The sequence below is a fragment of the Tetrahymena thermophila genome, assembly GCF_000189635.1.
Source record: "Tetrahymena thermophila SB210 genomic scaffold scf_8254719, whole genome shotgun sequence".
NCBI classification, from domain to species: Eukaryota; Ciliophora; class Oligohymenophorea; order Hymenostomatida; family Tetrahymenidae; genus Tetrahymena; species Tetrahymena thermophila.
Genome location: NW_002476484.1, coordinates 65,736 through 90,501, shown reverse-complemented (window position 1 = coordinate 90,501; position 24,766 = coordinate 65,736). Strand labels below are relative to the sequence as shown.

At 22.2% G+C, this 24,766-nt stretch overlaps 7 protein-coding genes across 7 annotated transcripts; 3 read left to right on the top strand and 4 right to left on the bottom strand. All coding sequences in view use genetic code 6, as the record gives it.

The window, feature by feature from the left end:
• Positions 1-184: 184 nt before the first annotated feature.
• Positions 185-577, bottom strand: TTHERM_000395789 (hypothetical protein; the record flags this gene model as incomplete). The annotated part of the gene is made up of 1 exon (XM_012796495.1): positions 185-577. One exon carries the CDS (start codon positions 575-577, stop codon positions 185-187), a length of 393 nt encoding a protein of 130 aa, XP_012651949.1.
• Positions 578-1,908: 1,331 nt separating this feature from the next.
• On the top strand, positions 1,909-5,875 carry TTHERM_00395810 (transmembrane protein, putative; the record flags this gene model as incomplete). Its single annotated transcript, XM_001011953.3, has 4 exons — positions 1,909-2,071; positions 2,130-4,235; positions 4,430-5,239; positions 5,313-5,875. Exons 1-4 carry the CDS (start codon positions 1,975-1,977, stop codon positions 5,873-5,875), a joined length of 3,576 nt encoding a protein of 1,191 aa, XP_001011953.3. The 5' UTR covers positions 1,909-1,974.
• Positions 5,876-6,477: 602 nt separating this feature from the next.
• TTHERM_000395809 (hypothetical protein) lies at positions 6,478-8,228 on the top strand (the record flags this gene model as incomplete). The annotated part of the gene is made up of 6 exons (XM_012796494.1): positions 6,478-6,678; positions 6,736-6,785; positions 7,061-7,150; positions 7,429-7,518; positions 7,796-7,882; positions 8,171-8,228. The coding sequence occupies 6 exons, from the start codon at positions 6,478-6,480 to the stop codon at positions 8,226-8,228; spliced, it is 576 nt and encodes a 191-aa protein (XP_012651948.1).
• Positions 8,229-8,360: 132 nt separating this feature from the next.
• On the bottom strand, positions 8,361-8,693 carry TTHERM_000395808 (hypothetical protein; the record flags this gene model as incomplete). Its single annotated transcript, XM_012796493.1, has 1 exon — positions 8,361-8,693. One exon carries the CDS (start codon positions 8,691-8,693, stop codon positions 8,361-8,363), a length of 333 nt encoding a protein of 110 aa, XP_012651947.1.
• A 2,261-nt stretch (positions 8,694-10,954) lies between these two features.
• TTHERM_000395807 (oxalate/formate antiporter protein) lies at positions 10,955-13,508 on the top strand (the record flags this gene model as incomplete). The annotated part of the gene is made up of 7 exons (XM_012796492.1): positions 10,955-10,993; positions 11,050-11,099; positions 11,366-11,455; positions 11,741-11,830; positions 12,113-12,202; positions 13,040-13,129; positions 13,388-13,508. The coding sequence occupies 7 exons, from the start codon at positions 10,955-10,957 to the stop codon at positions 13,506-13,508; spliced, it is 570 nt and encodes a 189-aa protein (XP_012651946.1).
• Positions 13,509-15,540: 2,032 nt separating this feature from the next.
• TTHERM_00395850 (tetratricopeptide repeat protein) lies at positions 15,541-18,543 on the bottom strand (the record flags this gene model as incomplete). The annotated part of the gene is made up of 4 exons (XM_001011957.2): positions 15,541-16,205; positions 16,259-16,945; positions 17,001-18,138; positions 18,190-18,543. 4 exons carry the CDS (start codon positions 18,541-18,543, stop codon positions 15,541-15,543), a joined length of 2,844 nt encoding a protein of 947 aa, XP_001011957.2.
• A 924-nt stretch (positions 18,544-19,467) lies between these two features.
• Positions 19,468-24,163, bottom strand: TTHERM_00395860 (hypothetical protein; the record flags this gene model as incomplete). The annotated part of the gene is made up of 3 exons (XM_001011958.2): positions 19,468-20,269; positions 20,821-22,192; positions 22,486-24,163. The coding sequence occupies 3 exons, from the start codon at positions 24,161-24,163 to the stop codon at positions 19,468-19,470; spliced, it is 3,852 nt and encodes a 1,283-aa protein (XP_001011958.2).
• Positions 24,164-24,766: the final 603 nt, after the last annotated feature.

Genomic DNA, 24,766 nt, shown 5'->3' with positions numbered 1-24,766 from the left:
ATTTGCTAGGGATTTTAATTGTCAGCTTTTATACCAAAATCTATAGTTTATGCCTTAGAAATCTCTTTTGTAAATAGATCTTATGTGTTTTGTAGTTACTATAATTGTAAACCAAATAAAATCTCATTATTTTATTACTTTTAAGAGTTTTAATCATTTTATAACTAATTTTATTGATTATTATTCATTTATTTTTGAAGTGTTTGAAAAAAAGGGTCAGATTATTGCTATTAAAACTGTGCATTTCCATAATTTATTTATAAAATGGTTCCTTGATTTTAATTTTGATTATTAATATCAAATAAATTTGGCTATTTTTATTAAATTTAGTTAAATTCAACTTTAGGAATAACATAGCTGACTTCTTCTTCTATATCAAAGTTATCTGGAATTGGTTGTAGCCTCTATTAAAAATTATTGCCATTTAAATTTATCTCCATCTCAATTTAATTATTTTATTATTATGTCGCTCTGTTAATAGGCTATCTTCTATTTATTTGAAAAGGCTAAATATTCTCCTTTTATTCTTCTTCTTCATCTTCAATTACAGAATGCAAATTTTAAGAAACATTTTCATTCTGGTTTCTCTTCTATTTTAGATTCTACAAAATTTAAGCCTTTTTTTGCTAATACGATAAACTCATTTCTGATACTTTAATTTAATTAATTGCAATTTATTGATTAATTATTTATTTATTAATTAATTAGAAATACAAACTATTGAATCTTGTAAAAAAAAAATAAATTTTATTTGTCTAGGTAAAATTGTAAATTATTTTTGATTGAATTAGAAATAATTTTATTTTATTTTTTTTAAATTGTTTAATTTATAAACTTAGTTTAATAAACATGTTAAAAAATACCCCTTTATCACGATCAGAAAGAAATAAAGCACAAAACATCACATTTTGATAATAGAAATTAGTTATTAATAAATATTTTTTTTTCAGTTAAAAAATAATTTTTTGACCTAAGAAATAAAGAATAAATAGACATATATTGATTGATTTCAGCATTCTTTTGTAAGTTTAATATTTACATACAAAATAAAGCTCAAAATTAATATAAATGTACAATAGTTTCAAAATATTAAAAAAAGATTCATATTATAATTAATGTTTTGTATTAATTAAGACTTTAAAGTAAAATTTATTTAGTTTTTGGCAAGTAAATATATTTGTTAGTTACAAGGATTTATGAATTTCAAGAAATAATTTGATAATATTAAATTAAATATATATTGGATAATACAATTAATTATATAGATAAATTCTTATAATACTCAATAAAAAAAAAAATAAGCATCCATAATGTTTTTTATTGCAAAAAAAATATAAATATTTTAATAATTTCAAGAAATTAAAACTTAATTAATTTAATTTACTTCCAAAATTGTATTTAATTTAATTAGATTTTAAATTATATATTAGATTATGTTATAAATACGGTTCATCACAATAATTGATTTATTAATTATAACAAACAACTTATGTAATTTGATATGTATGGCAGACATTTAATCAAAAAGAATAAATAAGTATATTTCATATTTTTATTGCAATATAATTTTATAGAACACTTCAGAATATTTTCTGATATGAAAAAATCAAATGAAATTGTAAAATATCAGCTTTTCTTTCTTACTTTTATTTTAAGAAAATACAATTAATTATTGTTACTTTCTCCTTAATACACACAAACCAAAATTTTAGGATTGTTTTTTGAGTCTAAGTCAGATAGTTAGTGTATATTTTTTTATTTGAATTGAATAGTATTTATACTAAATTTCTGAAAAAAAGTAAAAAAGTAATAAGAATTATAAGTTTACATCATTTTAATTGATTTTTAAGTAGGTTGGTTTCTAATTTTGATGAAGGTATCTATCTGATAAAAATAATACAAGTTATTTTAATATTTATATTTCAATATTTAATCAAATTATTTGAATAAAGGAAAATATAGCAAAATAAAAGGATGAATATGGAAGATAAAGAAAGAAAAGATTTTCACGAAGTTGAGCTTGAAGGAAATTACGCTTCTAACGAAAGCGCTGATGACCATATTAATGTTAGTAAATAAAATAAATCTACTCTATGCTCTTTTATCTTATTTTTGTATTAATTCAAAAGATGAGCATTAAAATCAAAATGATAGATAACCAATTATTCCAAGACAATCAGAGAGATTAATTGGTCAAAAAAGAGTAGCTGTTTTTGCTTTAGTTATGATTATCTTTTGTACTTTATTCGTAGCTGCAATTTATTACACTTTTTTCAAGATGGGAGATCCTAAAATTTTTATTTACAAAAATGATATCTTCCTTACAAAATGTCCAAAGTTTACTTTTTAAATTGGTAATATTTGCCATGATGAATGTCCAGAAAGAATGTATTAAAGAGGAGAGGAATGTGTTTCTCATTGTGGCTCATCTGATTTCGTATTTGATAATTTTTGCATTATTTCTAATTGCTTAATTGAGGAGGAGGAAGATAAATTAGTAAAAGGATATTTTGACTTTTCTTCCAAGTTATGCGTTAAAGAATGCTCCTCTTAAGCATTTAAATTTTTAGATAGATACTGCTTTGATTTTGAGTGCCCGAAAGAGGAGATATACTAAATAGTTAAGTAATACAATTTAAAGAGAGACGATTAAGAGTTTGAATAAGAGTATGATCTTCTTCTTAAGACATAAAAAGATTTCACTTTGTAAGATTTTGCTATTACATCAAATATTACAGGTGAAAAAACTTGTTTACTTGGATGCACAGATTAATTTAATAAATATATTAATTTCAACATGTATTCTTTTAGATATGAATGCTTAACGAAATGTCCATATGATAAATTTTTCATAAAAAAGCATGGTTAAAATATTTGCTTAGACTCTTGTCCAGAAAAAACTTTTATTAGTGCAACTTCTAATGAATGTGTGGAATCTTGTGGGTAATATGCTGTTGAAAATAATAATTGTATCCTGACTTGCTAAGATGGATTATTGAAATTAGGAAAAGAATGTGTCACTGAATGCTCATCTTACTTTCCCTACATCAACTCAAAAAAAGAATGTGTGAAAACTTGCTAAAACGAGCCACTTTTCTAATATGTTGATAAAGGAGTTTGCTCCAGCTCTTGTCCAAAATATATTCAAAAATAAAAGAATGAACTAGTTTGCATTGATAAATCTTGTGATTTACTTGGTTCAGACTAAAAAATGTGTGTAGACAAATGCAATGAAAATGATATGAAAATCGTTTTAAACAACGAACTTTAATGCTTTGAAATTAAATCATGTGAAAACAAAATGGAATTTTTCGTTCCTGGAATGGGTTGCTAATCGAGTTGCCCATATTAATATCCAATATAAATGAATGGAATGTGTCTCTAAAAATGCTTTGATAATTGGTCCCTCCACGAAAATAACTGTATTGAGTCTTGCCCTCAATTATATCCATACACTTAAGATGGTTAATGCGTCACTTAGTGTGATGATAACAATTTTACTTTTGGATATTTTTGCTTTCAAAAGTGCCCTAGTGATTATTTTCAAGATATAGCTACTAAAACATGTACTTAGACTTGTGAAGGCTTTTATATTGAATCTAGTAGAGATTGCTTTGCCTAATGTCCATAAGAAGCACCATATTCTTACTAAAAAAAATGTTTAAGTATGTGCCCTTTATAAACATTTGTATACGTTAATGAAAAGAATATTTATTAATGTGTAAATGTGTGTCCTCCTGAAACTTATTAGACACCAGATTCAAAATGTGTAAAATAATGTCCTTAAAATTTATACACATTGAAGGAAACGAAACAGTGTGTTTAAAAATGTCCAATTATCTCAGATGAAAACAGGGTTTGTAAAAATAACTGCACCTCTAAGCAACGCTATATATAAGGAGAAGATTAATGCTATGAAGAATGCCCATCAAGATATTACAAGATGGAAGCCACCAATGAATGTGTATTATCCTGTCTTTTCCTTACATACAAACCTGCTTAAGGAGAAAATTAATGCGTTTAATAATGCAGCAATATTTAGAAATTTTAACTTCATATGACATGTGTAGATAAGTGCCCGATGTTTTTCTTAAATAATCTTTGTTATGATTATTGCCCTCTTTCTAATCCTTATTATCAAGATAATGAATGTGTCAAACAGTGCTCTCTAGGAAGAATTCAACAAGACAATTAATGTCTAACATAATGTCCTGACGGTTTATTCTATGTTGAAGGTAATTTCAATCAATTATATTAATTATTTATTTTTATTAGCAAAAATATTTTAGAATTTTATGAAACTTAATTAAAATAAACCACTTTATGTAAAGAGTTTTTCAAATAAATAAAACATATTTTTTAACTTTTGGAATTAAATAAATTATATTTTTTGTGAAAATAAATAAATTAAACAAAATTATTTTTTAAGGTTTGAAGAAATGTCAGAAGTCGTGCCCACAGGACTTTTATATTGACGTAGAAAATAAATCTTGCAAATAAACATGTGAAGGGTTTACAATAGAAAATAAATGTGTTAAATAATGTCCTTTTTATTCTACTTAAATGGGAAAATAATGCTGGCTTAATAGTCCTCAATATCCAGGACCTTATCTATTAAAAGACGGAACAATTTTGCAAGAATGTAATTTTGAAAAAGGATACTATTCTAACCAAAGAATGTGCAATAAATGTAATGGAGGAGATCAATGTAAGAAATGTTCTTAATTTTACGGAATATGCTTGGAATGTGAATAATAATTCAGCTTGTATAATAATTCTTGTTATAAATCATGTCCAGATGGCTACATTTCCTAACAAGGAGTATGCATAAAAGATGATAAATTCTTAAAAAATAACTTATTCTTTAGGGAATATAACAATAGTAACTACTTCGGTGCAGGCTAAAAAATAAAATACTCCATCCTTTAAGATGTTTAATTCATCAACGATTATGATATTGATTTTAATAATTAGAATAATAATAATAATTATACTCATACAGTTATAGTTCATCTGCATGATCTCAATTCTACTTATTTAGACTTCTATTCATATCCGTTCTCATAAAATAACTCAGATTCATTTATAGAAAATTTGAAGCTATAAGTAATTGATTAAGGTATTTCAATAATTACAGTTTAGTCACCTGATATTTTATACTTTAGTAATTTCTTTGATTTCGTTTTGTCGGAGCTACTTCCATCACTAAGTTATTTCAAAGCTAATGTGGTCTTTTCAGGTAATATAAAAATATTTTAAATAAAAAATAATACTAATTTACTTATATATTTATTTATTTATTTATTTTATAGGCGTTGGACTAGCATCTAACTCAATAGTATAACATGTTAGCAATATTCTTAATAACTAACAGGGTGAAATGTATAGACGTATTTTAGGTAATTATATGATTGATATGCAAGAAGGATTCGAAGGAGATTCTTTCGTGAAAGATTTTACACAAAATCAATACTAAGAATTTTAACAGTTATTAGCTTCTGATGAAGATGTATACAAATAAGTTCCTTAGATTTGTAAGATATTTACACCTTACATAAGATTAAATGATATAGTAACAATTAAGAGAAACTAAAAATCTGCAGAGAATCTAACAAATGTCATTTCAATAATCGGAATTAGAAATAGCTGTTAAAATATAAATATCAAACCTTAAAACTCCCTTAAAGATTTTTAAAGAGAAAAAAATTAATAATAATATAACAGAGTTATTCTATCAGAACAGGAATATGGATCAGAATAAAGAAAAAGTGCTATCTACAAACATATATCAGAAAATTTACTATAAGAAGTTAGTTCATGGATTAATAGTGAATCAATGCAAACTTCAAATCTGAAGCTAAACTAATTACTTTGAAATAATTAATTTTTATATTGAGTTATTGATTTATTTTTTCTTCATTGAAATTCATTTTTAAGATATTTAATAAAATTTGTTGATTAAAAAATAGATTTTACATTTGCTCAATATTTTAATTTATTTTTAAATTTAATAAAAATCTAAAAGTAAGTATTAATTAAAATATATCTTATAAAAAGTCATTTTAATCTAATTTCATTTGTAAACTTTATTTTTCTATTTCTAGACTGTTTTTTTTAAGTATTTACTTGTTTTAATATAAAATTAAATATATTTTATCTACAACTATGTTAAAAAGTTTTAGCTAGACTTTTAAATGAAGTTTTAATCCTATGGCAATAGATATTTTTATTTTTAACATAAGCATTTTAATTACCTTTCTTTAACTTAATTTTTGATATACTATACATCCTAATACATTACGGATAGAGTACATATCCACACTAATTAATAAAAAAGAAAGAAAGTTATTACTAGAATTTTTTTAAACGTATGACAAATTAACTGCTTGCTCGTCTCTCTCTGGTTCTTATATATTTAACTTACAAGTTTTAAATATAATAATAAAATTTAATAATGAATGTTACACTAACTGTTTTATGATATATTATCTTCCTCTTAGCAAATTTTTTTAATAATATTTGATAATTATTTTTATTTAAAATAAAAGTAAATTAACTTACTAACTAACTTTTAATATATTATAATTTATAATTTTCCATAAATTACTTTTCAAAATTTTTGATAAAATAAATAAATAAATGCAATAAGAGAATTAATATTTCGACAATGTAGAAGAAGTAATTATATATTTTTATATGAATAATCTTTAAATTTCATTTTATTAATAAAAAAAGTTTCTAAATTCTTCACTTTAATTTCATTAGGTTCTCCATATTGATTTGAGGTATTTTTAATATATTAATATTATTTTTAATCTTTTTTAAATTTAATTTTCAAGTTATTTCCGATATTATTTTTCTAATAAAAATTACCATATATTCATTCATTCATACTAACATACTCATTCATTTATTTTTATTTACACTAAAACTTTTTATCATTTTAGCTTAGTTTTCTCTTTTCATTTTTATTTTGATTGTTTTATAATTTTGTATTTTTTTCTCCATTTATTCTTTTAAATGGTGATTTATTTATTATATTTTTTTTTGATATATATAGTAGCAACTAAATTGGTGACGAAGGTGCATCAGCCTTAGGTTCTGCTTTAGCAAACTGTACTAATCTTTCAAAGTTGGTACTTATTCTTAAGTAAAAACAGTTGATTTTATTTTGGATTTAAATATTTTTTTCAAAAAAAATCAATTTAAAACAATACAACTCTTTTAATTTATTTAATAGATTTTTATTTGATTTATTTTTCTTTTTCTTTTAATTTTACTTATTTTATCTTTATTTCTTTGTTAGTTAATTTAACTTATATTTTCATTTTTCATTTTTCTTTTAAAATTAATTCATTACTTATTATACTTCATTTTTTCTTTCTAACTAACTAACTAATTATGTTTTTTTTCTTCAATAATGAAAAGTAACAATATAATTGGTGGATAAGGTGCATCAGTTTTAGGTTCTGGTTTAGTAAATTGCACTAATCTCTCAAATTTGGGATTACATCTTTAGTAAAAAGAGTTTTTTGTTTTTGGATGGGATATGTTTGAATATTAAAATGAATTTAAAACAAAATAACTAACTTTTTAATTTATTTTTGAGCTTTTTATTGATTTATTTTTCTTTTTTTATATTTTGTTTATGTATTTTTTTCTTCTTTCATTGTTAATTTAACTCATTTTTTCATTTTCAATTTTTGCTATTATTATTAATTACTCATTTCATATTATTTCTTCATTTTTGCTTAGAACTAATTAATTATATATTTGTTCATCAAAATTTAAAAAGTAATAATAAAATTGGTGATAAAGGTGTATTAGGCTTATCTGAATTAGCAAAATGCACAAATCTCTCAAATTTGATTCTTGATCTTAGGTAAAATCAGTTTATTTGTTTTGGAATATATTATTTAATATAAAAATTAATTTAAAACAATATAACTAATTCTTTAGTTTAATTGTTAGCTTTTTATTTAATTTATTTTTATTTTTTTTATTCTGATTGTGTTTTTTTTCTCTATTCTTTCTTAATTTTATTCATTTTTTCATTTTCAACTTTTACTTTAATTACCAATTAATTCATTTCTTACTATTTAATATTTTTTCTTTGTTTTTTCTTTCAAATAAACTATGTTTTTTCTTGAATCTATCAAAATTAAAAAAGTAATAATTAAATTGGTGGTAAGGGTGTATCAGAATTAGGTTCTGCTTTATAAAATTGAACTAATCTCTCAAATTTGACAATTGATCTTAGGTAAAACAATTTATTTGTTTTGATTGTGATATTTTTTAAAACACAACCCTCCCTCACTTAGATAACTAAAATTTCCATTAAAATTTAGCTTCTCTTAACTTCAAAGTAGGTGGGATAAATCAAGTAAATACAATAATAATACAATTTAGAAATACCAGTTTTTATTTTGTTGGAGCAGTGAACATAGTAACTTTGCTGTTGATGATAACATTTTGAATTGCGAACATGTTCTCAATTAAAAAAAATTATTTTTAGTTATGAATAAAAATTTTGTTCTCTGTTTGCAACTCTGATAAATTACTAATTTTTTTTACTACAATTTATGCTTTTTTAATTAATTTTTTATCCATTTTTTTGTTCTAAATAATTAATTTTTTGTTTATTTTTCTTCAATATCAAAAAAGTGGCAATACAAGTGGCGATGAAGGTGCATCTGGCTTAGGCTCTGGTTTATCTAATTGCACTAATATCTCAAATTTATAACTTAGTCTTTTGTAAAAATCGTTTTTTTGTTTTAGATTGTGATATTTTAAAAAAAAATTAATTGAATAGAAAAAAACTATTTTAATTTATAAATTCTTTTTTTTTTGATTTATTTTTCTTTTTCTTATTATTTTGCTTATGCTTTTTTCTTTTTCTTTCTTTGATAATTTAACTCATTTTTTCATTTTCAATTTTTGCTTTGATTATTAATTAATTAATTAATTTATTTATTTCAAATTATTTCATATTTTTCCTTAATTTTTTCCTTCTAATTAATTTTTTAATTATATATTTTTTCTTCAATATTTAAAAGTAGCAATAAAATTGGTGCAATAGGTTTATCAGGCTTAAGCTCAGGTTTAGTAAATTGTACTAATCTCAAAAATTTGGTACTCGATCTAACGTAAAAATAGTTTATTTGTTTTGGATTGTGATATTTTTTAATATAAATAAATCGAAAACAAAATAATTCTTTTAATTTATTTATTTGCCTTTATTTAAAATATTTTTATTTTTTTATATACTACTTATGTTATTTTTTTCTTTCTTTTTATATTAAACCCAAATTCACTTATTATCATTATTAATTCCTTCAGACTAACTAATTAATAATATACTTTACTTCATTATTTAAAAAGTACAATTAAATTGGTGATGAAGGTACATCTAAATTGGGTTATGATTTGTCAAATTGTACTAATCTCTCAAATTTGTCACTTTATCTTTAGTAAAAATAGTTTATTATGTTTTTAGTAGAAATGTTTTAAAATATCATAGCTCTTTTAATTTATTAATTAATTTTTATTTAATTTATTTTTCATTTATTCTGCTTTTGTTTTATTTGTTCTTTCTTTGTTAATTTAACTCATTTTTTCATTTTTAACTATTGCTTTTATTATTATTATTATTAATTAATTCTTCAATGTTATTATTTCATATTTTTTCTTCAATTTTTAAAAAGTTCCATTTAAATTGGTACAATCGGTGCATCAGGCATAGGTTCAGGTTTATTAAATTGCACTAATCTAAAAAAATTGATACTGGATCTTAGGTAAAAGCAGTTTATTTGTATTTGATTGTGATATCTTTTAATATAAAAATTAATTTAAAATAAAATAACTCCATTAATTTATTTTTATGCTTTTTATTTGATTTTTTTTTATTCTGCTAATATTTTTTTTTTATTTATTTATTTACTGATTTAAAATTATAATTTTAATTAAAAAATTTTATTCTATTAATATTTATATTAATTTACACTAATTTATATCAAAAGTAATAACGAAATTAATAAATCATAATAATTGAAAGTATAAAGTAAGTGTCTTAAATCAAAAAGATTAATTCTCTTTAAAATATATTTCTGAAAATGATAACCAAAAGGTGAAAATGATGAATAAATATAAAATTGTTTGAAAATAAAATATACTATGTTTTGTTTAATATAATTTATTAATATCATAATTATACTTAAATTATAAATAAAAATTATAAATATTTTTATATTTACAAATACAATTTTTTGGTAAGTTAATAAATAACAAAAAAATAAAAAAATTTTAAAATCAAATTTACTTAAATAAAGTAATTCTTGTACAGCCTTCTGTTTTAATCCAAAACAATCAAAGCTTTTATAATGTCAATTGATCATATTTTTTTTTAGTTAAGAAACTACTTGCTAAAATTAAATAAAAAATAAATAAATTAATTAATTTTTTGTTTTTATGTTATTTTATTTAATGTGTTTATTTGTTTACTTTTTAATTGAAGTAAATATTTTTAATTTTAATTTTATTTTATTTGTTTGAATCCACATCTAAAAATTTTAAATCATAGTCATAATATAATGATACTGACTCACTCTATATGTAAATATATTTAAATTTGACCAATAAAATTATTTTATTAAAATTTAAATACTGTTTGTTATTACTTGAATTTTTTAAAATGGTCTCTAATTCTTGCCATATTTAATGTATACATTTTAAATATAATATTAAGATTTAATAATGAATGTTACACTAACTTTTTTGCGATATATCATCTTAAAAGCAAATTTATATATTAATATTTGATACTTATAAAAATATATTTATCTTTTTATTCAAATTATTTGAAATAAAAGTAAATTAATTTACTTCTTTTAATATATTTGTGATTTATTTACAAATTTCCATAAATAACTTTTCAATATTTTGAGAAAATAAATAAATGATATAAGAGAATTAATATTTCGACAATGTAGAAGAAGTAATTATATATTTTTAGATGAATGCTCTTTAAATTTTTCTTTATTAATAAAAAAGTTTTTAAACTCTTCACTTTAATCTCATTAGGCTCTCTTTCTTGATTTTAGGTAATTTAATATTTTGATATTATTATTAATACTTTTTTAAATTTAATTCTCAAGTTATTTCTGAAATTATTTTTCTAAAAGAAATTCTCATATATACATACATACATACTCATTCATTTATTTTTATTTACACCTAAATTTTATATTATTTTATCTTTTAATTAATTTTTATTTTGATTATTAATAATTTTTTTTTAATAATTTTGTATTTTTTCTTCATTTTTTTTAATTGGTGATTTATTTTTTTTTTCTACAATATTTAAAAGTTTCAACAAAATAGATGACGAAGGTGCATCAGCCTTAGGTTCTGCTTTAGCAAATTGTACTAATCTTTCAAATTTGGTAGTTTATCTTAGGTAAAAACTATTTATTTAGTTTTGGATATATATTTTTTTTTCTCAAATAAATATGAAATTAAAACAATACAACTCTTTTGATTTATTTATTTTTTAATTTTTTATTTGATTAATTTTTCTTTTAATTTTAAGTGTTTTTTCTTTATTTCTTTGTTAATTCAACCCATTTTTTAATTTTCAACTTTTTTTAAAAAATTAATTAATTCCTTATTATTCCATATTAACACTTCATTTTTCCTTCTAACTCATAAATTAATTATTCATTTTTTCTTCAATAATGAAAAGTTGCAATATAATTCGTGAAGAAGGTGCATCAAGTTTAGGTTCTTATTTAGCAAATTGCACTAATCTCTCAAATTTGATTCTTGATCTTAGGTAAAATTAGTTTATTGTTTGAATTATGATATTATTTAATATAAAAAATTATTTAAAATAACTTACTCTTTAGTTTATTTATTAGCTTTTTATTTGATTTATTTTTTTTATATATTGATTGTGTTTTTTTTAATTCATTTTTTAATTTTCAACTTTTACATTTACTTTGATAATTAATTAATTAATTAATTCATTTCTTACTATGTATATTTTGACTTTGTTTTTTCCTTCAAATAAACTATCTTTTTTCTTCAATATATATATATATATATGTTATAAAAGTAATAATTAAATTGATGGTAAAGGTGTATCAGGATTAGGTTTTGCTTTAAAAAATTGCAGTAATCTCTCACATTTGACACTTGATCTTAGGTAAAAACAATTTATTTGTTTTAGATTGTGATATTTTTAAAATAAAATTGAATTTAATTAAAAGCATTTTATTTGATTTATTTTTCTTCTTTGTTTTTTTAATTTAACTCATTTTTTCTAAGTCTCACACAAATAAATGAGTATTGCCAGCAATGAATTTGTTCAACTGGAATTTTTTGCAAAATTCGAACATGTTCTTAAACGAAATTAATGGTTAATGCGAATATTCGCACAAATATTTTTTGATAAAATTATAATTTTTCAAATTTAATTTAATGAGAAATTAAAAAGTGTAAAATTAGCTTTAAATCATAAAAATTAAATATTTTAATTACAGGATTAGCTATATACTATTTTTTTTTTTAATATAAATATTAAATTTTAGTTGAAATAACATTAAAGCAAGATTGAATAAAAAATATTAAAATGTAAATTTCCTTACAATTAACTTTTAACTCAGTTCAGCAGCCTTCAGGTTTTTACTGAAAACAATTAAAATTTAGACTCCCTTAGCTTCTAAGTATGTTGTTAAATCAAGTAAATACGAAAATAATACAATTCAAAAATACCAATTTTTTATTTTGTGGGAGCAGCGAGCAAAGTATCTTTGCTGAGGATATGGACATTTTGATTTGTGAGCATATTCGCACTTAAAAAAAACCATTTTTAGTTAGGAACAAAGATTTTGTTCTCTATTTATAACCCCGATGAATTGTCAATTTTTTATCTATAATTTATGCTTTTTTTAACTCATTAATTTCTTATTTTCATTTTTTTTCTTCATTTTTTCCTTTTAAATAATTAATTTTTAGTTTATTTTTCTTCAATATTAAAAAGTGACAACACAAGTGGTGACGAAGGTGCATCTGGCTTAGGCTCTGGTTTAGGAAATTGCACTAACCTCTAAAATTTGTCACTTAACCTTTAGTAAAAATAGTTTTTTTGTTTTGGATTATGATATTTAAAAAAAAATAAATTTAAAACAATTTAATTATTTAATTTATAAATTCTTTTTTTTTTTATTTATTTTTATTATTATCTCTTACTCTTTTTTCTTTGTTTCTTTGTTAATTTAACTCATTTTTTCATTTTCAATTTTTGCTTTGATTATTAATTAATTTATTTATTTATTTCGAACTATTTCATTTTTTCCTTCTAATTTATTTATTCTTCAATATTTTAAAGTAACACTAAAATTTGTTTAATTGGTGCATCAGGCTTAGGCTCAGGTTTAGTAAATTGCACTAATCTCAAAAATTTGACACTAGACCTTTCGTATAATCAATTTATTTGTTTTGGATTGTGATATTTTTTAATATAAATAAATTTAATACAATATAACTCTTTTAATTTATTTATCAGCATTTTTTTGAAATATTTTATTTTTTTATATTCTGCTCATATTTTTTTTCTTTATTTTTAAATTTAAATTTAACTCATTTTTATTTTTAAATTTTATGTTTAATTAATCTATTTACTTTTTATCATATAGTACTTTTTCTTTACTAATTCTATTTAACTATCTAACTAATTAATTTATATACTTTACTTCTCTATTTAAAAAGTAACAATTAAATTGGTGATGAAGGTACATCAAACTTAGGTTCTGATTTAGCAAACTTTACTAATCTCTAAAATTTGTAACTTTATCTTTCGTAAAAATAATTTATTTGTTTATAATGTTTTTAATATAAATGATTTAGAATATTAAAACTCTTTTAATTTATTTATTAGTTTTTTATTTAAAATATTTTTATTTTTTTATATTCTGCTTATTTTTTTTTCTTTCTTTTTAAATATAACTCATTTTTTTATTTTTAAATTTTTAGTTTAATTAATTTATTCATTTCTTTTCAATACAACTTTTTCTTTATTAATTAATTCATTTTAACTAACTGACTAATTAGTTATATACTATACTTCACTATTTAAAAAGTTACAATTAAATTGGTGATGAAGGTACACAAAAATTAGGTTCTGATTTAGCAAATTGTTCTAATCTCTCAAATTTGTCACTTTATCTTTAGTAAAAATGGTTTATTTATTTATTTGTTTATTATGTTTTTAATATAAATGATTTAGAATAATATAAATATTTTAATTAATTAATTACTTTTTATCTGATTTATTTTTCTTTTTATTCTGCCCGTGTTTTTTTTTTCTTTCTTTGTTAATTTAATTCATTTTTTCATTTTCAACTTTTGTTTTTACTACTAATTAATTTATTCTTCCTTTCTTATTATTTCATTCCTTTTAAATATTTAATTGTGTATTTTTTCTTCAATTTTTAAAAAGTTCCAATAAAATTGGTACAGTTGGTGCATCAGGCATAGGCTCAGGTTTAGTAAATTGCACTAATCTCCAAAAATTGATACTTGATCTTAGGTAAAAGCAGTTTATTTTTATTTGATTGTGATATTTTTTAATATAAAAATGAATTTAAAACAATATAACTCTATTAATTTATTTATTAGCTTTTTATTTGATTTTTTTTTATTCTGCTAATATTTTTTTTATTTATTTATTTCAATTTATAGTTTTTAATTTAAAAATTTTATTCTATTAATTTTTTAGTAATTTATACTAATTTATATCAAAAGTAATAACGAAATTAATAAATCATAATAATTGAAAGTATAAAGTAAGTGTCTTAAATCAAAAAGATTAATTCTCTTTAAAATATATTTCTGAAAATGATAACCAAAAGGTGAAAATGATGAATAAATATAAAATTGTTTGAATATAAAATATTCTATGTTTTGTTTAATATCTTTTATTAATATGATAATTAACTTAAAATATAAATAGATTTATTAATATTTTTATATTTACAAATACCCTTATTTGGTAAAAGGTTATCCCTTCATTCTAATACCTATGAAAATTATTTATTTAAAAATTTTTTTCAAAAAATACTTTTTTGGGTTTTAAAAAAATTTGATACTAATATTTGAGGATTTATGCTATATGTTATTTATTTATGATATTTTTAAAATATGTTAGTTATTATGTATAAGAGATAGAATATTTATATATTAGTCAAATATCTTTAATTAACAATTTTACAAAATATAACAATTATTTTTTTGTTATTGCTTAAAATTAAATAGTTTAAAATAAATAAGACAAAATATTTACTAAACTTTCGAATTATTAAAGTAAATTTTTATTAGAAAAATTAATTTTCATAAACTGTCTGTCTGTCTGTCTTTTAATTAATTTTTAGAGGTAAAAATAAGTAATATTTGAAAGACATGAATAATAAATATATATATTTTGATCTTTATAAAATATATTTAAGAAAAGGTTAAATAAAAAATATTGAGAATTATTAGCATTCAGTTAATAACTGAATCCATATATTCAAACCTAGTGTCATTTTTAGGAATTACTCCATTGCATTCTTTTTTATATTATTCTTTGATTTCTTCATACATTTTTTTAATTATTTGCTTCTCCTAAGCACTAAATTTTTTACCTCTCACACTTTCAGTCATAAAAATAAACTTATAAAGGAATTCCATTCTTATGTAACCATCATTTTTTGAGTATTTTTATAGAAGTATAGCTATAGTATCTGGTTTTGAGCATACATGATTTAAAATCTTTTCTTTGAAGGATTAATTGCTTGCATTTATAGCAAGAATATTGTAAATTGTGTTAATAATTTTAATAGGCTAATCGTAGCTATTATTTATCTCCTCAGGTTTTTATTTAAGCAGTTATTCATAGCAGTAGTCGAAGTGAGCAAAAATAAGTTTTTACAAAGTTGACATATTGCAAATTCTCTCCATCATTTTATCATTTAAACAAATGTTGTTAATAACTTCTAATGCTCCATGGACAATATAGTAATTTTTATCTTCCATCAATAAATTTTATAGTAAATTCAATGTCTCTGTATTAACTAATTTTGTGGTTGTTTGTTCTCCTAGAGAAGTCATTTGAACCAGGCTCAGAAGTATTTCAAACGTAAGCAATTCATGTTGACTCTCTTTTATGCCTTTGTTAATATTTAATTTTAATGTTTTAAATTCTATTATTATTATTATTTACCTTTAAAAAGTGCATCAAGTATTATATGAACCTCTGAGTATTAAAAAATATTAGGATTGCAATCTTTGACAAGCTTGCTGATATATGTTGTAAATTGTATTATAATTTAAGATGAATCATTGGTTTTCTATTGGCTAATTTGATGTACAGCTCTTGAAGAGTAAATAATCAGATTTTTATCAAATAAACTTTTATCTATTTAATTTGAATAACTTTAGTTTAAGACGATTAACTTGGACAAAAGCTAAGCCAAATAAGTGACAATCATATTAGATTAATTTTTACCAGATTTTGTGATATATTAAGAAAGATATTTGATAACCCCAACATCGTCAAGTAATATTTTAGATATTTGTTTTTTCTTAATGTATTCTTCATTGTACCTAAATATCTCTTTAGCTTATTTCACTTCATCAGGACGATATTTCTCTTCGAATTATTTTAATTCAACCAATTTATCTTCTGAAAGACCAAATCTATCTTTTTGTTTTGATTCGTAGTCTTTGAGTTGATCAAAGCAAAGGTTGCTAATAGTGATGAGCCAGTTTAATCCTTGTTCGTAGATATCAAAATTGACTTTTAAGCTAAGCTTTTTCAAAATTCCCTTGCTTGTCTCTATCAATTCGACTTTGAACTAATCAAAGCAACTCATGAATCCTATAAACTCCATAGCTTCTGAAAATTAATCTTTTAATAAAATTGCTTTTAATAAACATTAAAATTGAGTGCAAAAATGATTTACTTTCATCTGTTATGAATAAAATCTTATCAAATATTTCTGAAAAAGAAAATATTCTCAAGAATGAAACTAGCTCTGGGAGTTGTTTTTACTTGTTAGTTTTAAATAAAAGCAAACCATATTTGATTATGTAAGTAAGCTCCTGCTGATTTGAAGACAAAAATTTTTAGATTTAAATATTAAAATCTTAAAAGGCAATGTCTTGCATGACTTTATCAACAAACTTTTATTCTTTTAGTAAAATACTATAAATAGAAAGAATACAATCTATTATAACAATATCTGTTGGTTTCCTTAAATAAGTAGTAAATAAGCATCTTTATAAGTCGTTTTCTATTACTTTTTGTACAGCCATTTAATAAGATGAGATAAGCATTTCTTAAATTAGAATCATGTCTGTTTTTGCAAGCTTATCCTTTCTATAGAAATACTTTTTATCTAAATATAATGGATTGAGTTTGAATTGCAATTTGAATAAAAGCTATAAAAATTGTTTGTAAAGAATATCTCCTTTTTTAGCTGATTTTAACTTATATGCAGTCCAATCCATAATGCTTTACAATTTATCTGAAAGAGGTTGAATACTTTATTAAGAATTAAGTAACTAAAGATAATAGTTAACATTATTATAACACCAACTAGATAAAATAGATATTGATGAGCACAATATTTCTTCTTAACATTTAGAATTTTAAATAGCATCTAGGATATTTTCACCACTCACTAAAATATCTGAATACTGCAATATCCTTAAAGAATCTAAGACTATTTTTTAACTAGCTTCATTTTTAAAATCTTTGAGATTGTCCTTAAATATCTAAATAGCAAAAGGAATAGATTCATAAGACAATTAGAAGTGCTTATCTTCCTCAGTGATTTTGAAGATGTTATTTAAAATAAAATTTAAAGACAAGCTATTACTTTTGCAAGCTTTTGATGAATTTTTGAGAAGTTAATCAATAAAACCACCACTTACAAATATCTTCTTATGATCTCCTCTTTATTCTATTTTGGTTTAAATCTAAAAAAGTGTTTCTTTCAAAGAAGATTCAGTAATATTTTCATTCACTAATACTTCTGAAAACTAATCCCAAGAAACAGACTAGCTCTGCTCTTTTAATATCTTTTCCTAAATTTATTTCTAATAAATAATGTATTTAAGAATAATCTGAAAGTAAAAAAATAAAATTACAATTAAAGTTGAAAAATCTTAAATTTCTGGGTGCTATTTGATCATAAATCTGCACAAATTGAGAGACTCTTGGAGTTTCCCCATTTAAAATAAGCATTATATTTTGCGATAATGCGCTTTCTAATAATTAGGATTGTAGCTAATTGATTTTTCTATAAATTAGTAAGAATCCTCTAAATTTCCTTTGTTCATATAACAAATACCAATGTTGAGATTTAGTATTGATAATTCCTCATTGCTAATTTCCTCAAACGTCAAGCACTTTAAGTAAGATTAAATTGCTTTTTCATATTCCTTTTTTTGGAGATAACTTTTGCCTTCTTCTTTTGCAATAATAAAATTTTGATCAGTCATTTAATTAATAAATTTAAATATCTTTTAATATCAGATATTTTTACAAAATTAAATCTTGTTTTTAGTATATTAAAAACAGTCAATTTTTTCAAATTTTTCTAGATTTTTTAGGCTTTTAACAGATTTAAATCATTTAACCACCATAATAACATTAATATTATATTAAATTATATAAATATTAAAATAAAAATGATTTATTTTTCAAGAACATATTTTAAAAAAGAAATCTTTTTTTCAATGATTCAAACTCAGAATCAATAAAAAATGGTTAAAAACATTTATTTGATTTTCAAAAAAAAATTTGAATCTTTTTGGCTATTTTTGATTAATATTTAAATTTACAAAAAAATAATTTCAATATCTTAATATTTTGCTTGCTATTAATAAAAATAATTAAGGGAATTAACAAAATTAAAAAGTTTTTAAAAAGACAAAATTACTTTTTTATAGATTAAGATAAAACAAAAGATTAAATATATTTATTTATTTATAGGCACAATAATGACAATTTTTGAGAAACCATAGTTGATATAAATTTACACAATAAATTAGATGAATATTGAAATATGGTTATTTTACATTCTTTTGTATGAATAAATTAATTTAAGTGGTTATATTATTAATTTAATGATTAATTAATTAGTTTATAAGTTAATTATTAGTATTATAATTTATTTTAATTATTACTTTAGTTTATAGGATATATTAATATTATTGAATTTACTCTTTATTATCATTGATTGGTTGGTTTAGTACAAGGAAATATTTGTATGTTTGTTTGTTTATGTATGTATCTATGTATTAAGGAATGAATGTGTTTTTTATTTGGTTTCAATGCACACTAAGCTGCTTCTAAAGAAAAATAGATGAATTTGAATCATAGAGAATCAAAAATTAGAGGCAATCTCAATGAGCAATTGAATTTCAAACAGTTTGTTAAGTTTTTTAATATATGGTTTGATTTCTTTAAAAGAATTAGATAATATCTTCAGTGGTAGTTAATTATAATTATATTTACTCTACTTTATCATATAACTTTACATTAATTTAGTGGGTTTCTAGTTTCTCTTAGCCAATTATATACTGGATAGAGTCTAAAAATATCAAATAAAATATATCGTTGAGAAAGTCTAAGACATTTTTGTTGAGAATTTAGATACTTTTGTCAAATGTGTTTTGTTTAAATTTCTAAAGAATTATATTTGAAATTTTTATAAGCAAGTAAATAAGCTAAAATTTTTTGAGCACCTTTCGATTGGTTTAATCAAGAAAATCTTTGTAGTTATTTAAAAAGGCCAAAATGTGTATGAGAGAAAACAAAGTTATTTCAAAGCTAGAGTTGTGATTTTAGAATAGATCCATTAGAGATGAGGGTTTTCTGACTTCATCGATGTTTTTTTGCTGGCTCATATTGTACTAGGTGTTTGCTCTTATTATTTTTCTGGATTGATTTTCTTTGTCTTCCATTTAGTTATAGAAAGCACCATGAGTGAATCTATAGTAGTACTGGCTCAAAGCTTCAAAGATGTTTATGTGCTGAGAGTTTTCATTACTGAATTCAGTTTCATAGAGCTAAAGAACCAATTCTTTATCTCTCCTTTACTTTCTATCTAATGTTTGAGGCCATATCATTTGGCAAAATTGTTTGCAAGTAAAAGACCTTTGAGCATCAGCTTTTTTCTTAAAGATTAGCCAAAAACTTAAATAATCAGTGTGATTATTGTTTCTATTGTTAAAAAAATATCTTTTTAGTTGTTTATTACGTAATTTAGAAAAATTAATGATGCGTCAAAAAAACAATAAACTAATTCAAAAGTTCTTTGCGTTGGGATGTAAAAGTAAGAAATTTATTTGTGTTTATTAATCAATTTTTTTATGATTAAAGTGTTTATTATACAAATTTATTTATCTTGAATGGAAGAAGTCAAGTAGAGTTTTATTTGAATTTCTAATATTAAAATCTTATAATAAATTGGTTTAAATAAATTCACGCTTTAAATCGATCAAGAGCAGGTTTATTTTCTTTTTTTAAAATTTTCTTTTAAAGTTCTAAAATATTTATTGACTTATTTATTTTTGTCTTCTTTTTTTTTTGAGATATTTCAGAGCGTGTTTTTTTAAATTTAGAGTTTGGGTGTATTTTTTACTTATTTTTTAAATACCAAGTATTTTAATAAAGTAATTAGTTTTATCCATTCGATTAAACCATTCCCAAGCTGCTTTACTTTCAGATAAGCAAAATCCACAAAAATTATTATAAAATAAAAAAAAAATTACATTGATGGTGAGTTGTCTCCATTTTTTATAAGTCTATTTTTTAAACCTGTTTCTTGGATGTTGCTTCTATTTTCTATGTTGTTGTTATCGTTGTTGATTATATTTATTTTGATCTAATCAGATTAAAGCTAATTGGCTTGCTTTGCTTCATTTTTTGCATTAACTTTCTAATTGCTTTCAGCAAAATAAGTATTGTTAATAGGTGAGTTAGAAGTTGGGTGACTTTATTAAACATTTAAAGTTGGCTCCTTTGCAATATTCATTTTTAAGTGAGTGCTTTGTTTCTGAAAATTAGTATTTTAATTATTTTCGTATTATCTTACGTTTTCTTTTTCTGCATTGCTCACATTTGTAATGTAATTTGCATTTTCTTACCCGGAGTTATTTTTATTGAGCTAAATGGATTAGATCTATCCTTAATTTTTGTAAGCCTCTTAATAGTCATCGTAGTTGAAAAATTACCTGCTTGCTTTATGCTTGGTATTGAAAATATTCTAGGCTGTAGCTGATTTTAGTGTATCATCCCCAAAAAATGAGGACTATTCCAAAAAATTTGGAGAGTTAGTTAGATTATTATTGTTGTTGTTGTTATTGATATTATTGGTGGCAATAGTGCTACTAAAGCGAATATTTGAATTAGTTTTTTTGTGTTAAACAAACTTTCCTTGATTTAAGGAAGCTTTTCTCACTTTTTTTTCTTCTGTCTGCTAAAGAATCTTAGACTCTAGCTAAGCATCTCGATATGATTGAAATTTATCACATGAATCGCGCTGAGTTTAATCTTATTGCGATTTCATTTGCTTTATGTTTTCATATTGATTTAATTAATCACAAAGTTAGTATTAATCTGAGATAATTTGTAATTATTAACTCTTCTTTTAATTATTGTTAATTATTACCAAATCCTATGGATTTTAGTTGATGTTAGAAAGAGTTAGAGGGAAATTTAGAATAGGTTTTTGATATTCGATGAGCTCTGGCTCTTCATCATCTTCCTTATTGATTATTCTTTAATTGTAATTTGAAAAATCAACCAAAGTTTTTGAATTTGATTATAGCTTAACAGTTTCTTGCGAATTATTATTACTGTCGAGGCTATTTTGTTGGCCTTTCATATTGTCCTAACTGCTTTTAGAATATTTGGCAAAGTGCTTTTATGAGAGTTGCGAGGATGTGAGATGGCGCTTTTTGACTGAATTAGGATCATTTGTTGATTCTGAGCCATAAATATTGCTGTCGTTGTTTAGATTTTGAATTGAGATATTTGTTTTTTAATTAATTTGCAATTTATTTGAATTGGAGTTTTAAGCCTGATGGGATTATTTAGGAGAATTTTATCTGTCTGGTTCTGTAACAAGATCTTGTTGTTGTTCTATTTTTATTATTAACACAAAATAAAATTGGGGTGAATAAAAAAAAAAATAATAGTGCGTTGAATAAGTTTGCACAAATTATATTTATTTATTATTGAAATAAAACTTAAAAAGTTGGTTGGTGATTAAAAATAAATTTTTGCTTGATTGCTTGCTTGCTTGTATTTTTGTTATATTAAATGCAATTTTTGCTTGCTCTTCTCTATGTATCTCAACAAAAATCGATTATTAAAAAAAGTTGTAAATATCAAATGAATTAAAAAATTAATTAGCGAACTCATAAATAAATTACCAGCACACAGCTCATTCTGGTTAATTTCATGAACATTTATTTCATTATTTTCTTAATTTTAAGAAGCTTAGTTTTATTCAGTTTGATTTGTATTTGAACTTTCTTACTGCACAAGTAGAGTTTGAGTTTGTTATCTATTATTTAATTCCATCTTATTTTCATTATCTTATTCCATTTTTATATTTTAAAAACCAAAATCTTTAGCAACACTCATTTGATCAAAGCTGTTATAATCATCTCTTATTTTTTTTGGAGACTATTTAACTGAAGATAATTTCTCTTCCATATAATTGTTTTTAATTATGTTATTGTTATTGTTGTTACTCATGAGTTGCTCAATTGTACTAACTTGATTGTAGCCTTTTTTTTATTGTTGCAGTTTTAAGCAGTCCTATTCTATCTAATTTTACGTTGATAAATCGTCTTCGATGACTTCTTGAAGACCTTCTAAATATTCTTTTGAAATATTTGCTTTTTCCTTAGATAAGTAGATGACACCATTATAATTTGAATAGTTTTGGCTAAGACCAGAGCTAACCATCCCATTTGAGGAATCATATTTACAACTGTCAAGCGCAAAAATCTATGATTAGTTTTGGCAAGGAGTATCAATATCATCATTTTCTGTTTGAAGAGTTTTTTACTACTCAAAAGCGCTTAGACTGCCATTAAAATTTTGATTGTTTTGAGGTGATGTAGATTTTTAGTTATGAAGTGAAGGAGGACGATGTTGTTTTGAGGATAATTTTTAACTGTGTTCTACCGTTTGATGGTTGTTATCCATCACATCTGATTAATTATTTTCAATTTAAGCTGTAAGTAGCTAATGGATCTAGTTCTAAGTTAAGCATTGAATAATATCCTTGTTTGTTCCCTCATTAAAGTCGTCAATATCTTCATCGCTTTATTTATCTTCAATTGTTTACTTATTTTATTTGCTTTGCAATTTCTTTCCCACTACCTTTTGTGGGCGGAGCTTTTTGCTTTTCAAATTCAATGAAGATATTTAAGGCGTTGGTTATGGCACAATAGTATTACTAGTAGAAATATTAGTTGTATAAGAACGTACTTAAGTGCCTAAAGGCTTTTATTAAAAGAAACCAATAAATCCTCTAGGTGATTTTATTTAACTCGTTTATCCAACACTACTGTATCTAAGATTTTCTTAGACTTGACTACCATTTTATAATGTTTGTTTCTTATTATAAAAACTGCGATCTTATTCAAGGATTTAAGCATTTTATACAATGCTTTAAGGTCTAATATTATTATAAGAATCTATTACTGATGACCCAAAGCTGCTTTAAAATGCAGGCTTAGCTGCTAAAAATTGTAAATCTTGATCTACAATTTGCTGCTATCCAACAACACCTGCACAAGCATTATCTGCTTCTTCATTCAAAATTAATTCTTGTGAATCTTTTAATGTTTGCAAAGTTGATTTCATTTGATTATTAGGTTAACTATTACTTCTTAAATTTTGTAATACTCCATCAGCATTTATTTTGTTATCATCATTATTCTCCTTCTTATAAGGGAGACATACTCTCCCTCTGCGATTAAACGATTTATTTTCGCTTCTTTAAATCTTATTCAAGCTTGAATCACGCTATGAAATGACTTGACTCTGCTCGTCTTGAATAGATTTATTTAAACTCTTAAAAGATTTTTGCTTCATGCTACCTAATGAATTTGATCTAACACAGTGGAGTCTTTAATTTTTTCTAAATATATGAAACACAGTTCATAAATAAATTAATAAGCAAATAATTATTTTTTTAAATAATCAAAAAGCAATTCATGTAAAAAAAAAAATCACAATTAATTTAAAGGCAAAATAGAAGTAAAAAAATTGTAATTTTGCTAATATGTAATTCCAAATACAAAAATAAATATTTTGATACCTTTATTATGAGATTTTTTGCTAGCTAGCTTGCTTCCTAGATTTAATTGAGCTACTTTAAAAGCAATGTTAGCTTGCTAAACCGTTTATTTGTGGGTTTTTTGATAATAAAGTAAGCTTTTTTGAGGTGAAGAATTGCAAAGTTTTTACTTTGTCTTACTTTTTTTTATTCCCTCTTTCTTTTTATGAATATTATTAATTTTTCTATATATTCAATTTATATTTTTCAGTGAAATCTTATCAAGAATATACCAAAACAAATAAACAAACAAACAAGCTTAAATTAATAAAATCACGCAAATCATTTGTATTAATAATCAATCAAAAACCAAATCACAAAAAAGCAAGCACTTTTACAAATAAATAATAAAACAAACA